The sequence below is a fragment of the Sturnus vulgaris genome, chromosome 8 (assembly GCF_052056855.1).
Source record: "Sturnus vulgaris isolate bStuVul1 chromosome 8, bStuVul1.hap1, whole genome shotgun sequence".
In the NCBI taxonomy this organism is placed as follows: Eukaryota; Metazoa; Chordata; class Aves; order Passeriformes; family Sturnidae; genus Sturnus; species Sturnus vulgaris.
Genome location: NC_142250.1, coordinates 27,126,267 through 27,138,899, shown reverse-complemented (window position 1 = coordinate 27,138,899; position 12,633 = coordinate 27,126,267). Strand labels below are relative to the sequence as shown.

At 41.4% G+C, this 12,633-nt stretch overlaps 1 protein-coding gene across 3 annotated transcripts in view; it reads right to left on the bottom strand.

Annotated features, from left to right (window-relative positions):
- SORCS3 (sortilin related VPS10 domain containing receptor 3) overlaps positions 1-12,633 on the bottom strand; it is a 268,807-nt gene that overhangs the window by 65,784 nt on the left and 190,390 nt on the right. For all 3 annotated transcript variants that reach the window (XM_088169308.1, XM_088169310.1, XM_088169309.1), the window contains one exon: positions 7,983-8,101. In XM_088169308.1, coding sequence (XP_088025434.1) covers positions 7,983-8,101 — 119 coding nt within the window. The remainder of the gene's footprint in view (positions 1-7,982; positions 8,102-12,633) is intronic.

Below are 12,633 nucleotides of genomic sequence, written 5' to 3'. Positions count from 1 at the left end.
AAGCTCACAAAACCAAATTTTACACTTCTTATTGATAGTAAGCTCTTAATAGTATATAGTTGATGCTATTTTCAATAAAGACCTCACTTGTTTTCTGAGGTGATTCCTCTGCTTATAGAGTTCCCTCCTTTCCAGTAACATCAAAGGAGCTGGTAGGAGTCAGAAGTTCAGAAACACTCCATCAGTGTTGTAGCAGCATCCTGGATCTGTGTTCTCCAGCTCCATGGGGAGCCCTGGCACCCCTCCTCATTGCTTTAACTTTAGGCTCCCTTTCTCCTTATTGTGAGCATAAAATACCTCAAATCAAATTGTGGATTAAAGCACAGAAGAGTCATGACAGGCAGGCTGCTCCACTGTCACCCTTACCAAGGGATTTTGGGGTTCTTCAGAGACAGCCCTGCCTAGGACTTGCACAGGTTTGTAGTATGAACGTTGAAAAGTTGTGCCTCCTCTCCCAAGCCTAACCAAAATTCCAGTCACAAGAGGCTCAGAAGACGAGGAAGAACATGAATCTTGTGTGATGTTCCTCCTTCTTGATTACCCACCAAGACCAGGGAAAGCAATCTTCCAGATATTTCTGTGTAGTGAGGTTCTCCCAGCATAAATCTCATCATGACAGGTACCATCCAGTCTTAATTTTCTCCCTGTGGTTTTCCTTAATATTATGCCTTCCTCAGAGTCATTGAACAGTATGCAATTACCTGAGTGCACTGTGGAGTTTCTGTGCATGAAGCGCCCTCAAACTGCCTGGCAAATTCAGCAGGCTTGGAAAACATGACACTCTTTAGAGCATCACACCCATCAGAGAAAGTTTTCTATGACAAAGAAGCATTTATTATACTGGCCCAGTCCCTGTTCTGCTCCCTCTCCCCTCAGAGCAAAGATGACACAGCTAAAGGACAGAGTAATTTTGAGTGAAAGTATTGCATTTGTTTTAAAAGCAACTCTTGCAGAAAATGTGCAGCTAAAACACAAGCCACATCAGAGCTGCAGGTGCATATCACCCACACAGAAATCAACTTATGAGAAGAGCATAATTGTACACATTAAATCTCCTTTAGATTTCAGAGGAAACATATGAGTTTGCCAAGGCAATACTTTACATCCTCAGCTGATCAATCAGACAACATGAGGGGAGGGGAGGGAGTGATAAAAGAAAGTACAGCACAAAAAGCCCTAGAAAGAAAATCAATAAAAAATAAATAAATAAAGGAAAATGTTAATAATTTTTTTATCGAGAGATGTTTAGGCTCAAGTTCCAAATGTGATATTTGGCACAGAAAAGACGAAACTGTGCTAGAAATGGATGAAAAGCACCCAGCAGTGAATAGGAAAGTAGCTAACTACTTACTGCCTGTCTTGCTTGAAGAAGAGCTTTTAACTAGCACGTGGGATGCACTTTCTTTCATCTCTATGGATTAATTTCCCCCACTGGAGTGCTGTCCAGCATTTTAAATAGGAGCAAGAGGAGATCAGCTCTAGCAGGCATTATTCACCAGTAAAACAGGTGTAATCGTGTTCATCATTTAAACGTCTTCATCCTATTAGTTTCATAATAAGCTTTTAATGATTCCTTCAATAAAAGACTCAAAGACCAGCCCCTACAAGCTGGAGAGTGCTCCATTGTCCCGCCAAACCGTTTTCTCTACCATCGATCGCAAAGATAAAAATCAATCCTAGCTAAGCAGGGTGAAGTTAAAAATAAATTGCACGGATTGATTTCTGTTAAGACCTTTGGCTCCTAGTTAATGGAGGAAAAAAATGGAGGAAAGAAATTTATATTTGAACACGGCGTATTTAGTTTCTATGAAAATAAAGAGAAGGCTCTATACTGTGAAATGAACATTTAATTTCTCCCTTCTATCCTGTTTCACTGCTGAGAAGTCTCACATTAATAAAAAAAAGGAGTTTTTAAATTGGTAACTTGATAACTGAGGTCAGGAATCCCTATGAATTAGCATAAACTCAGCTGTGGCTGCTGGCTGAAGTGTATTCACCTGATAAATTACTTCAATTCAGCAATTTAGCCTATTCTTAAATATTCAAACTTGAAACATATACTCATATCCTACTAAACATAAGCACTTTCAAGTGTTCCTAAACAAGTATGCTTACAACCAGTAATCATACTGAACTACTTCTCTGAGCTGGGCTTAGATATACGTAGCTTCTAGAATCAGGAAATTCTTTTCCTCCGTTAAATGCCTCAAAGAGAACTGTCCCCCTCACCTGGATTCTAATATTATAAATAAGAAGTATTTTTCTTTCTAGTGAGGCTGGGGGGAAAAAAAGGTTATTATAAATAAATTTACCCTGATAAAATCAGAATTTGATTCAGATAAAAAGAAAGTCTATAAATCCCATTTTGCATCAAATTACTTCAGCTGAAATTTTTGGACACACTTTGATGAGACACCAGGCATCCAAAAAAGGAAATATTATCCATAGGTTTTGTAAGAAGTTATCAGTGATTGTGGGTGAATACTGACATCTGCATATGTTTTAAGGAAACTTTTCTGATGCAAAAGAAGACTGAAATGGTTCAACAGATTTTGACAGATGTTTTTGCTCCTCTGAGCCAGAGGAGCTATTCAGATGTGTACTGTAAGACTCCCACTCAGCTGCACCACACAACAGCCTCTGGAGAAATTCTGGGTTTGCTCTTTCTCACTCATGCCAGTGAGCAGGCTGAGATGCTGCCCTGCCAGGCAACTCCCTGAATTAGGCAAAAGTCTTCCAAGTTCAAAAGTACTTCAGAAGGTGAAGAGGAGCCAGATAAAAGATCAGTATCACAGAAGAGCATTTTCACTTGAACTTCTCACTTTCCTTATATAATTCCTACAGGAACTGCAGCTGCTTCTACACTGCTGCAAGATGTGAGTAACCACCATCCCTTGCTCCTAATGGCAACACACAGACCCCACCACATTCAGGAGGATTATAAAGCACAGTCAAGACCCTGTCTCTCTTCCCAGGTGCCCTCACACTCTTTTCTTCCTATCACATCAAACTCAAAACAAAGGGCCACCAAGACAGCAACTTAGCTTTTTGAACACGGGATCATCATATGTCCCAGGACAACCTAAAGGAATATGGACTCGAGAGAAAGACATGCAGTTCCCAGGGCTCCCAGGAGACTGAATCACAAATGAAATGGTATAGAAAGAAGATAAGAAAGCTTCCCAGAAGGACAAGTAGAAGCAGGGGCCAATGAGAGACAAGACACTCTTGAATTTCAGCCTGCAGCTAAACATCTTGATAAATCATGCCATGGGATGGAAAAGGGAAGTGGTACCCATGTGTCCAGTCTTTAAAGGCCTTAGAAAGTGGTAAGGTACTGCCTCTCAGCATGCCTCTCTGATTAGTGGTGCAAAGCACTTTCCTTTTAAAGTGGAAATGGACCAAGATCTGAAGCAAAATGTCAATCCTTTTCAATCAAACTTTGCAGGGATCATTCCTTGTCCTTATGAGACCACCAATCAAAGAGAGATCTGAGAGGTTTCATCTCCAAAGGCATTTTTCTTGCCTGTATCACCCCCAAACCCAAAGCAGGTATCAGCTGCTAAGTCTGAGGAGTCTTCTACACCCAGTGGTTGTTGTCACTGTTATGGAAAGTGCTGCATGTCTGAGCTACAATTCAGAGCAACTTCAGCTTCTCTCTACTGGGACAGCAGAATCTGCAGCATCCTGGAGAAAAATAAAGACATAAAAAACAACCGAGACAGGTATTGATCACCCATCCACACACCTCTGCACTGACTTACAGCCAGCTCAAATCAAAAAGGCCAAAGTAACCCTGAGGGTCTCCAAGTGCTGACAGAGACAGAAGCATAAGAGAGGAATGGGGACAGCAATAAGTGCATGCCAGACTAGACTGGTGTGATCTCTGGGGGAAGCCACATGCAGAAAGGTTTACACAACACAGCAAGATTAATAGGGGTATGGAAACATATTTATGAGCTGTGGATCTATAGTTGGGGGGAAAAAAAAACGAAAAACAATTTTGAGAAACCAAATCCTTCCTCAAGTCCCTTAGGATCTTGTGAATATGCCCAAAATCTTATCTGTCCCTTTTCTAACTCTATCAGTTCCAACTCATAAAAAATACTGTCTCCCTGTCAATTTTGTCCCACTAACATCCTTAGGTCACCAGCACTACAACAGTAGTAGTGCCAGCAGTCATGTCACACATTCTGAAGAGTTCCATCACCATTTCTGTCCATCTCCTGAAACCTCGGCTTCTGTGTGAAGACAAAGTGCTCCCTCTCCACCGGCAGCCAGGCTCATCCAAGATGGGAATCCAGACACCCAGAAAGAAGAACCACTGAGCCATTGCACCTGAGATGTTTGCACATAACCTTTGGGCCACCAGGAACAGCTCCTTTAATTCTGCAATACTTAGCTCTCTATGGCAGCTGCAGGTCTGCCCACACGAATGCTGCTCTCTGCAAAAAGCATTGTCCCAGAGCAAAGCTGATTCCCAGGGAATGCACTGCCCTATTCATGCCCCTCAGGACTCCTCAGACCCCCACAAACAAGCAACACTGTACTGGCACTTCTGTGGCCCAGACTCTTCTCACTGCCTGAAATAAATGGGGACATTTGCTCATGCTTTCCTTCATTTTCAGTGGAAATTTTTGATTTGTTGACAAGGAAACATAGACAGATCATCCCTGATCTTCTCTTTAAGGAGCCTAGTAGCATTGATATTATTTGTTTACTAATAGGAAAATAAAAAGTTTTTTTTCCAAACAATGCTGTCTCACTCAAAATAGAATTTCCTGAAAAATAATCACCATTTTTATTAAAGTCTATTTAATTGTCAACACTTTTCAGCAACCTCAGTAATTCCACTAAAAACCCTGGTGCAAGACTTGCTTGAAAAATACCTTTCCCAGAATTCCTTCTGTAATTTATTTTTTAACATACAAATTCTCCAAAGTATCAGTACTCTAGACTCATCCCAAAAGACTATCCCTGATCCCTGTGTCTTATAATGTAGGCTCTGCAGATGAGAATACCACAGATACAGACAGTAAATGGCAAAGCTGATCATCAAATTAGCTCCTTTTTGCTACAGGACGTAAGTCTAGACATATTCCAAGGTTTTCAAATAAATTACCTGTTTTGCAAGTTGTATGAATTTTAAGTATTAACCATGAAAGAAGATTATGATATTGGCTCCTGGTTGCACTAGAGCAATACTGTGAACTATACATGCAAGAGAGGGTAAGATTTTCTCTTAATGTATCAATTTATGCAGAATTATCCAATCCAATCCTGGTGATATGCTAGGCATCCTTAAATAACTATTGATCAAATAGAAAGTCAGTCAATAAATTCAGAATGATTACCTACTGTTTTATTCATAATAATTCTTCCCACTTTCTCTTAGCAGCTATTTCTTTCTTCCCTCACCATTACCTTTTACATCTTTCCTCATGGGCTATGTTATTTATCTCTTTTGCCTGGCAACCAGTGCCAGTCTTTTCAAACTCTCTTCAACAGATAAAATTTTGAAGCATAAGTTCATTCTCATTTTCTTGCTTTGTACTGTAATTCTGAAAGATCTCTTCAGAAGTGCTGCACAACAGGAACTGTTGATTTATAATGGCATTATAATATCTTCTGTGTTCTTTCCCCTGTCCATGGATCACAGTATCACATTTGCTGTGAGTGTAGTTATAGAAGTTAATGCTCCCCAGGAATGCCACAATACAGGCCTGTTCATCAACTTGGTTAGAATGGATATTCACTAGTAAATAACTGTATGTAGATAATCTAAGACATTGATATCAATAGCTGGAATTCATCTTCCCTAATTTTAGTTGTCAAAAATTTCAGGGTTTTCACTAAGCTCTACTTAAGTTCCTTCCAATATTAATAAGAAAGGCATATTTAAAGAGACACCTATCTCATATTGAAATAGGTAAAATAAGAGATAAATTGCCCCTGAAGGTTTTGATCTCTCTAACTTTAGAGGAGCACTAGACTAAAAATTTAGACTAAAAATCTACTGGCTTAATGACAAAAGTTAAAAGAAACAAGTTCCTCTCTCCACTCCAAGACATTAATTCTGATTTGTTCCAGAACAGACATACCAGAACTCATGCACCAATCCTTTATGCAGCTATTAAACCTCACCAGGATCTTAACTCAATCCCTGCCCAGCCCCTGCACCCACTCACAGCAGCTGCAGGACAGGCAGAAACCCTGCCAGTGTGATGCAAAAACACAGGGAAAGGGATAGACAGCCTGGGAATGGAGAGTCTCTGCCCAAAGCAGCAGTGATGTTCTGTGTGTATATTTAACAGCTTTTTAAAGTGTGGGGATGTGATTTTCAATTCAAACACCCATTAAGCTATAATAAAACCTTGCTAAGAATAGTCAAGGCACTTGAGTATTACATATACATACATGCATGTGTTTGTATACTTTCACACACACACACACATATTTTTTTAACTTGAAGCTTTTAGCAGCTAATAGCCTGAGCTGCTCACTGCTGATTTGAGGCAGAAGAACACACACACCAGGCCCATGTCCTCACTGTGAGATCAAGATTCTAAACAGAGTGGCCTTGTTTAAACTCAGACCGGAGCTGTAGAGTGAGAAATGTCTGTAAGGCCTCATGCTTAAAGAACTGGATGTTCCACAACACCCTTAGCCACAGACATGAACCACCACATTAAGAGAGTCTCTCTAAAATAGTCCTTGGAGAGCAGAGCATTTATTGATTGGAAAGCCATTGCTTCTAGTCAAATCATGACTTACTAAGTTGCTGAATTCACAGTGTTTTCTAGCAGTGGATCTCCACTGAGGCCAAAGGAAGCAGTAGCAGATTGGATTTCAGAGGGGATTGATGGGAGCTGTGGCTCCCATTGCAGTAGCTCATCTCCAGAGCAGCAGACTCCCTTACTTTCAGAAGAAGTCTGCCAGTGTTGCTCAAATGCATGCAGTTTTCATACTGCAGTCCTCTCAGGCCATAGGGATCCAGTCTTCCACCAAATCCCAGAACAGACTTATGAGTCTTCTTTTTTATAAGAAAGTCTGACAATAAAACACAGCAAAACTTTCTCATAATTTGGATACAGTCAAGAAAAAAAAAATGCTCACTCAAGGAAATAAAATAGGAGCTTAATATATAACCCATTATTCAAAAAAGGAAGCTTGTGTCTTTTTTGTGCCACCTGAATCCAGTCTTCATCTCATTTTGTTCCCCTGCTTCAGCATTGGAGACAAGCAGTTAACATCACCATGTCTATAATCTCTGTGTCTCCTGAGCTTCCTACGATCTGGAATCACCACAGCCTGGCTCTCAGTTTTCAACCAAATGGTACATCTTCAGGAAGTGTTCTTCCAGACTGTACTATTCATTCTCAGGCTTCCACACACACGAAACTTAAAGATATGGCCCTGTTCCATCCAGCCCATGTATTCTCAAAAAAATCTCAAAAGCACGAACTGTCTCATTCAATTTCTGACACTTTCTCCTCATCTCCAAAATCATCACCAACTGACAAATTTACAGCCATCTTTCACTTTGAAGTTGCCCTGTAGCATATTTTCTCAATTTTTCTGCTATTTTACCTCCTAGTACAAATTTCGGTTTACTCGATTAGCATTACTTGACTGTCAAATCAGCATAAACCTTTCCCGTTGTTAAAATAATCATTCACACCTTTCCTTTGTTCTTCTATGTTCTGCCCAATTCATTTGTAGCTCCTTTATATTTTACAGTTAGCCACACAAATAGCAAGTTGTGAAATCTATGGACCCTTAATAAAGAAGCTTTAGAGATTCAAGTGATGAGCAGAGAGATCAAGTGCTCTATCCCAGACTGCGGAGCCCACGGGATGGACTCCTAGCTCTTAAGAACTGCGGTCCCATGTGCTTATCCTAAGAATATGCCTCCTCCCTTGCACAGAAAAAATACCTTGTGCAGGCAGAACTCATGTCCCGTTTGCAGGAAGCCAACATACCTGGATGAAGATGTACTCATCCTGAACAACGAGGGAGCTGACGTCGATGGAGCGCGAGAAGGGCCCGCTCCGTTTGGTCTCAGAGCACTCCTGGATCCGGCAGGTCAGGTAGTGTGTGTCTGCAACGGGAGAACATGAACATCAGAAACGCCCAGGGAGGAGCCTCTTGCCTGTAAACACCACAAGCAGCTCAAAAGAAGGTCTTATCTCCAACTAGGCAGATGTCATTTCATGATCTGCCTCCAGCCTTTGACACGGTAACTGCTCTCTGAAGTTAAGAATTCACCACACTTCACATTCACCATTCCCTTCCTATTGTGCAGACATCCCACAGGAGACTGAATTTCAAACCATAACTGGACGGTACCAACCATCAATGCATCAGGAAGCTGCTGGTGAGACCATATAGAACAGAAGCCACCCAGGCAGAATTCACCAATTCCTATACCCTTCTGGAAATCATATCCCTGTCTTCTCTCTGAAACACCCTAGCCTTGTTGATTGATCTAATTGTGGTAGTAAAACACAAAAAGAAAAAGAGAAAGAAAAAAAAAGAAAAAGAAAAAGGTGCCCAAATCACACTATTAATTTTAACTTACTTTTCTGTGAAAATCACAAGCATCTCCTAAAATTAAGTTTTTATAGCAAATAGACTAGGAATGAAAATGCCACAGCCATGAAGTAGCATGAGTAGCTGAAGATTCCTAACACTAGTTCTATGCACTGAAGCTTCTGCAAGAAGCATCAAATGCTTCTGTCTAGAAAGAGGATGAGAAGACCATCACACTAATGGGATCTTGTCAGGCCTTGGCATTGCTTGAGAGGAGGAACAGACTGGGAGAAGAACAGGAAGACAACAGAAAGAAAAAGTAGATATGCAGAAAGTTATAACAAGAATAGATGTGCTCACCTCCAGCAAGTTGAGAGGGGTTATAGGGGATTAAGCATTATTTCACTCAGGCTAAGAAAAGGCCTCATGAAACAGAACAATGAAGGCACTGTGTTTCTGGTTGTGTGTAATCTAAATATGCCATCTCTGCTTTTCAACTGCTCTTCTGAAAACTGCAAATTAGGGAGAAAATAAAAACACTACTAAGATGACAGCTGGAGTGATAAAAGAGTCATATCTTTTGCACTGTGGCACTTTTACAGGCTTCCTAGATTCAAATGCTTCTTTGCTTTTCTACAAAGGGGGAGGACAGACCATCAATGAAGTAAACAGCAAGTTTATAAGGGCTGGGGTGAGCCTGGTACAGTGATTTTAGTTCACAACAGAACATTCTGACATGGACCTTGTCAAAATGAGCCCAAAATGATAAAAGAGTTTAAAAAGATAGTCACTAGCCCAGCAAAGCTGCTTACAGGATTCTCCATCACAAAAAAACTGCCTTGTCCTTGGTCTGTGTCCTTCCAGTGACAGCAAAATGTGGGGCAAAATGTGGAATGCTCTGGGGGCCACAATTGAAATCCTCTGAGATTCAGCCAACTGCCTTCCCAGATTCTGAAACAAGATTCACAGACTGATTCACAGACTCTTTTATAGTCCTGTCCCAGCAACACTCTTAAAAATGCAAAAAGAATGCAAGTCAGAGGCATTAATAATTAGACTAATAATTTCTAAAATATTTAATCTAAAAAAGTCACACACTACAGCCAAGCTTTAATCTAATAAAGGTCCATGCCCAACCACCCAGTGACTGAAGGCCCCTGTTTAAAGGCTGCAGCCCTGGTTCTGGGTTGATGCACCAGGGATTCCAGGTTAATAAGGGCTGAGTCAGAGCAGTCACACAGGTCTGGTGCAGTAATGAAATCATAGTCCCACTGAGGATGCTAAAGCAGCAGAAAATGTTGCTGGTGCCAGCTCAGAGTACTGGGCAGTGATTAAAATGTATGGTGAAAAACACCCGACCTAGAGACAGTGCCAATAACCAGAGTATCAGAGCTCTGCTTTCTCCCAGCATAAAATTCCAGCAGAAGCAGAGAGGTCAGACCTTCAGCTGGCATAAATTAAAGTTCTTCATCAACTGATATACACACATTTGGCCCAGAGCTGCTATTTAGCTCCTCAGTGTGGAACCTAAGACAACCTTGCAGTGGATAAAAGCAACTTCTCAGAAAACAAGAGGGTCTTATGTGCTGCCATGCCATCCAAAGAGATCAACAGCAGTGACTTGCTCTTTGAGGTAGCTCTAAAATTAGGCAGAACAGGGAGGAGAGGTCAGGAGTTGTATTTTTAGAAGCTCATTCCCTCCAGTACGTTCTCCCACACAGTCGCCTGGATATTCTTATCCTTCCAAAAAGGGGATAATTTGCTGCTGCTGAGTGACAGAATGGGAAGAGGAATAAAAACCTGTCACAAATAAATGCAGATAAATCACAAGTGTTGACATGACAACGAGCTTCCTGCCTATTGGGAAATGTGTCATTTTGAGTGTGTTACACCAGCAATCAAATATACTCGAAGAATGGCACCTGATTAATATTCACAAGGAGATGGTGGTGGAGAAGGGGGGTAGCTCACTACCCATTTTCCATTTAGTCTCTTGTTTTATTTACTTTCATATATTTTGCAATACAAGCCTATTAAAAAAACAAACACAGACACAAATAAAATATCTTTTAACCTATCTGCTTTAGGATACCAGAAAGTTAAGTCTTGCCTTTTTCCTGCTTCCCAAAGAAGATAAAAAATAATTCCCTTTAAAAAATCAGGTAAAAAGTATAGCAGCACCCTGTTCAGTTCTCATTTGTGTGCAACTCAAAGCCAGAAACAATCTCAAGTCCCTGCTCAAGCTTCTCACAGGGTGCCATTCACAGAGTACATCTTCTCACATAGAAAGTACAAGGTCTCTCAACAAAAGTCTCCATCAAGAGAGAAGAGGCCATCCTAACTTCCAAGCTATTATCTCCCTCTCCTGCAGAATGAGGTAAATTTGCTCCCCCCTATTGGACAGCCACAAGATAAAGGGACATTCACCCAGAGGGAAGGTGACATGAGACTAGGCCATGCCTCCAAAGCCTTGCTTACCTTTCACTTGGAGGTGTATTGCCTAAGGGAGGTTGTTTCTATCTGGGCATTACTTCCAATTTATATATTGTCCTATGCAACACCAGAATTAAAGGGTTTGGGTGTTCTGGTTTTCAGAGTTCTTCTTGTCGGTTGGATTTTTTGTTATTTTTGGGAATTTTATAATGTTCCACTGCAGAAGGAGCTGAGAAGAGCTCCCTACTTCCCAGGCAGCATTAAAAACTTCTCATGCTTATAAGCAACTCCAGCCACTTTCTCAGCTCATCTGTGAATGTAGCAATATGGACATCAAGCAGCCTGGAGGGCTTGCTGCAGCTCAAATCCCAGCATCCATGCCTCCACACAAACCCTTCCCACCTCACTTAGGATTAGGGAATGGCTTTCACAGATGTACAGCCATTTTCCAGTTGAGGAGCTTGAACCGCCTCCTCATTGCTATTTAACACAGTCATCCATCTTGAGATTCTGGAGTGTATTTTTACCCTTTTTGAAGTGACAAAACGGAAACAATTTCTTGAAATTGGAAGGGACAAACTGGTGAAATAAGCCAAGTTACCAAGTCTCATCTTTTCCTGCCAGCCATGCCAGCCTAGGCAGGAAGCAGGAGCACAAGAGGCTCTCTCCCCAAACATGTGGGTCCCTGAAGGGAGGCAGTGAAGCAGTCAAAGCTGTTGTGTCGCTGTGCTGAAAGCTGCAAAGGGCCAACCTGTGTGTGCAGGTGACTGTGACTTAGAGAGACACAGGACAGCAAGTCCTGCTCCTTCCTGGCAGCATCAATAAGGCAGCTGAAAGCAGGGATGGCTGGCCAGCATGGCTAATAGGGCAGCTGATAGAGATGAGTTGCATAGGCAGATTGGCTCAGCTTAAATCAAGTCCTGGTGTCAGGCAAGATTTAAAATCATAACATCGTGAAGGTTTCCATGGGAGGGAGAAAAAACTCACTGGGCTCAATAATTTTTCCCCCAAAGAAAAATATGTGTAGACTCTCCAGGAATTAGTTACCCTGTTTTATCTTTCTGGTTAGCTTTTCTCCCCCTCTTTTTGCTATAATTCAAACCCTGTTTATTGCACTGTATCTGTGAGTGGGGTGAAGATTAGCTCGCTGAACATCAGAAAGTTCCATATATCCTTCCCAGGAACGCTGGTGGATGCTTGTGTCAGTGTGATCATAATAGTTCCCTTGCTTCCAGCCCTGTCCTTGCTGCTGCCTACTACACCCTGGCAGAAGGAACAATGCCCAAGGCTCTTACATGTTTTTACAATTTAAAAATGCAAGCCTTGACTATTATTCTGCTACAATGACTCTGCCAAGATGCCGAAAAAATGTAAAAAACTTCATCTGCTACAAAAGATGGGAACAGCTTGAGATAAGATAGGCACTGGAATTATCACATCTTGCAGTATTTAAGGAGACTAGACACAGGGGCAGATGGGTTTTTCAGAGACACAACCATTTCTAATGACTGGACAGACAAAACCATGTCAAAATATACCTTGAAGGACAGACACCAGAGAGGTGAACAGGACTGCAGCTCCCAGATCTATAAGCTTATTGATAGCCCTGACTCATTTATGGATGAATGAGACTCCAGCATGCCCCACCACCTGTTCCCAGCTCCAGAA